This window comes from Eurypyga helias, unplaced genomic scaffold (assembly GCF_000690775.1).
Source record: "Eurypyga helias isolate BGI_N326 unplaced genomic scaffold, ASM69077v1 scaffold20662, whole genome shotgun sequence".
Taxonomy (NCBI): Eukaryota; Metazoa; Chordata; class Aves; order Eurypygiformes; family Eurypygidae; genus Eurypyga; species Eurypyga helias.
Genome location: NW_010236828.1, coordinates 4,447 through 7,365, shown reverse-complemented (window position 1 = coordinate 7,365; position 2,919 = coordinate 4,447). Strand labels below are relative to the sequence as shown.

Sequence of the window (2,919 nt, the reverse complement as noted above, 5' to 3'; positions counted from 1 at the left end):
CTGGGAAGCCCCCATACCATTACCCTCAGAACAGGGATGCCCTTCCAGTACTGGAAAGCTGCCATACCATTACTCCCACAACAGGGATGTCCAGCACTGGGAAGCCCCTCATTTCCCCTTCCCAGTATCTCCTGGTACTGGGTAAGCCCCCCATACCATTACCTCCAGGACACAGATGTCCTCCTGGTACTGGGAAGCCCCCATACCATTACCCCCAGGATCGGGATGTCCTTTCAGGACTGGGAAGCCCCCATGCCCCACTCCCAGTACCTTTTGGTACTGACATGTCCTCCTGGTACTGGGAAGTGCCCACATACCGTTACTCCCAGGACAGGGATGTTCTCCCAGTACTAGGAAGACCCTATGTTCCCTCCCAGGTACCTCCTGGTACTGGGATGTTCTCCCAGTACTGGGAAGCCCCCCATATCATTACCTGCAGGACAGGGATGCCCCCCCAGTATTGGGATGACCCCCTGCCATTACAAGGCAGGGAGCTCAGACGCGGGGCCGATAGCCCCGGGGTGATGGAGCCTTGCTGGCCCAGGTCCCCAGCCCCGAGAGGACAGTCCCCTCGGTGCAGGCGGCCTGTGGCGGGGTGCCTGGCCATGGCTGGGGTCCCTGGCTGGGCTGCTGAGGTCTCCATCCCACTGGGAGGGAGGGGAGCGGGTGCGATGGGCTGGAGAGAGGGATGTCAATGGTGAGCTCAGGCATCCCTGGGGATGCTGGCTGCACCCACAGAAATTGGGTGCCAGCGTTCCCCAGTATGCAGGACGAGCAGAGCACCTTCCCCAGCTCCTCCAGCGTGCTTCCCTCAGCGTGCAGAGTCCGTCACACAAGGTGACAGCCCGGAAAGCAAACAAGTGCCGGTTCCTCTCCACTTGGATCTTGCTCAGAAGCCCTCGCCTCCACAGGGACCATGCTCTGAGGGATGTGGGGCTTGAGGGGACCCGTGGCCAGTGTCCATGCCCCTGGGGAGGTCTAGAGCTCTCCGATGAGCTGGTGTGTTCCTGGAAGACTTGGGAAGCTTCAGCTCGGTGTTCACTGGTGCACAGCATGCAGGCTTCCCCCATCCCCGGCACCCACCCGTGGTGGGCAGCACTCACCAGCGTCCCGCTGGGCCAGCGCCCTCTGAAAAATGGCCAAAATTCCCAGCAGGAGTGGTAGTGAGGGCAGATTCACTGCACTGGTGGGAAATGTCTCTGGGGGTTAATTAGCCTCATCATCAGAGGCCCTCACTGGTGCCTGCCTGGCCTCTGACAGGCACGGGCTCATGGGGACGGGGCAATGCTGTGCGTGGGGCACCTGTGGGGAGAGGCTGCTGGCAGAGCAGCTCCGTGTCCCGGCACAACCCTGGGATACTCCTATGCTTCTCCAAAAGATTAAATCTGGAGAGCGCTGCTGGCCTTGGGCTCGTCAGGTGGATGCTCTGGAGTAGGATGCCTCCAGCTGGGAGAGGACTGTGGCCAGGAACCCCTGGGAAGCTGGTGCTGGAGACAGGTCTGTGTGCGGAAGGGTGTTGGCATCCCCTTTTCTTCCCAGCTCTCTGTCTCCCCTCAGATTTGGACATGGCCAGGGAACCCAAGCCGAGCCGGGCCAGGCTGGGGCAGAAGCGGCAGCACGGCAGCAGTCTGTACCAGTGAGTGCCCGCGCGTGGGGTGGGGGCTGCGCTGGGGGTCGGGTGCTCAGTCTGGGGACTGTCCCATGCCTGGCTCCTCTTCCTCCCCCTGCTCTCCATCGCTCACGCCTCCAACCATTCCATCTGCCTGCCTGCAGGGGTGGATGTGGGTCTGTGGGATGTCCCTGCCCCATCCCAAGGGGGCTCTCGGAGCTGCCCCCATGGGGGCTGGAGTCCTCGGGGGTCCCACCCGGTGTGTGTTGCCATGGGATGTGGAGCATCCCCTGCCCCATCTAAAGGCACTGGTAGAAGAGCAGAGCCCTGTGGTCTCCATGCCGGTGACAGATGTCCATGTTGGCTGCATTTCTGGCCTTTAAATGCTGTTCCTCGGGGGACAGACACCCCCACAGAGGCACGTAGGGGTGGTGATGGTGGCACTGATGGCAGCAGAAGAGCAGGTCCCTATTCCTGTGTGGTTTCGGCTCCCTGGTTCCGCAGGCTGAGGAGGGAACCGGAGCCGGGCTCTGTCTCTCTCATTAGAGAGCTTTTTGCGAACACCCTGATTGAACTAATTGCTCTGCCCGTTGCCATGGTGCTGGAGGGATGCAGCGCTGGCAGGGCAGGGACCACTGGAGCCTGGCAGCCGCTTCTGCTCTTCCCGGGGGATGCTCTAAGCAAAGAGCTGAGCTGGGAAAACCCTTGCTGTGTCCCTAGCTGGGGGCCAGACCCCAAGACCAGGTCTCCTGCAGTGTCACTGGTGCTCCCATGCCGGGGGGGGTGGCCTGTGGCATCCCTGTCCCTCTCAGCAGTGACTCCGGGCAGCAGCAGATGTTGGAGCTGGCACCTTCCCTGTGCCCCGTGCGTGGGCTGGGACGCCACTCTGGCTGCCTGTTCCCCTCTTCCCCAAGGCATGTCGTGACCATCCTCCCCTGGTGATGGGCGGGAGGTGGGGATGTGAAGGACTCGCTGTCCCAGCGATGGAAACTTGGAAGGCAGCAAGGTTGGGCTGAAAGCTCCCAAAATACCCCCAGGCGGGTCCTGGCACCCCAGGGCTGCCCGCTTGACCTTAGCAGGAGGGAATTCTTGAATAAGGCAGGGTGGCAGCAGGGCTGGGGGGTGCCTTTGTGCTGTGACAGGCTCTAGGCCACCTCCTGGGCTTGGCTCAGGCTTGGTACCCCCAGGCAAGGCAGCCCAGGTTGCCCATTAGCCCCCCCCCAGCAGACCTTCAGCTCTCCCTGAGCTGCAGCACTGGTCCTGCAGTGACAGGCTCATCTGCGGCAAAATCTGGAGACCCGCCCTGTCCT

The 2,919-nt window shown here is 62.1% G+C and overlaps 1 protein-coding gene across 1 annotated transcript in view; it reads left to right on the top strand.

Moving 5' to 3' along the window:
* Positions 1-1,557: 1,557 nt before the first annotated feature.
* Positions 1,558-2,919, top strand: part of LOC104506328 (RNA-binding Raly-like protein) — a gene marked incomplete at its 5' end in the record, with an annotated part of 3,906 nt that continues 2,544 nt past the window's right edge. Inside the window, one exon of the mRNA XM_010147244.1 lies at positions 1,558-1,636. Within this exon, the coding sequence (XP_010145546.1) occupies positions 1,558-1,636 (79 nt within the window). The remainder of the gene's footprint in view (positions 1,637-2,919) is intronic.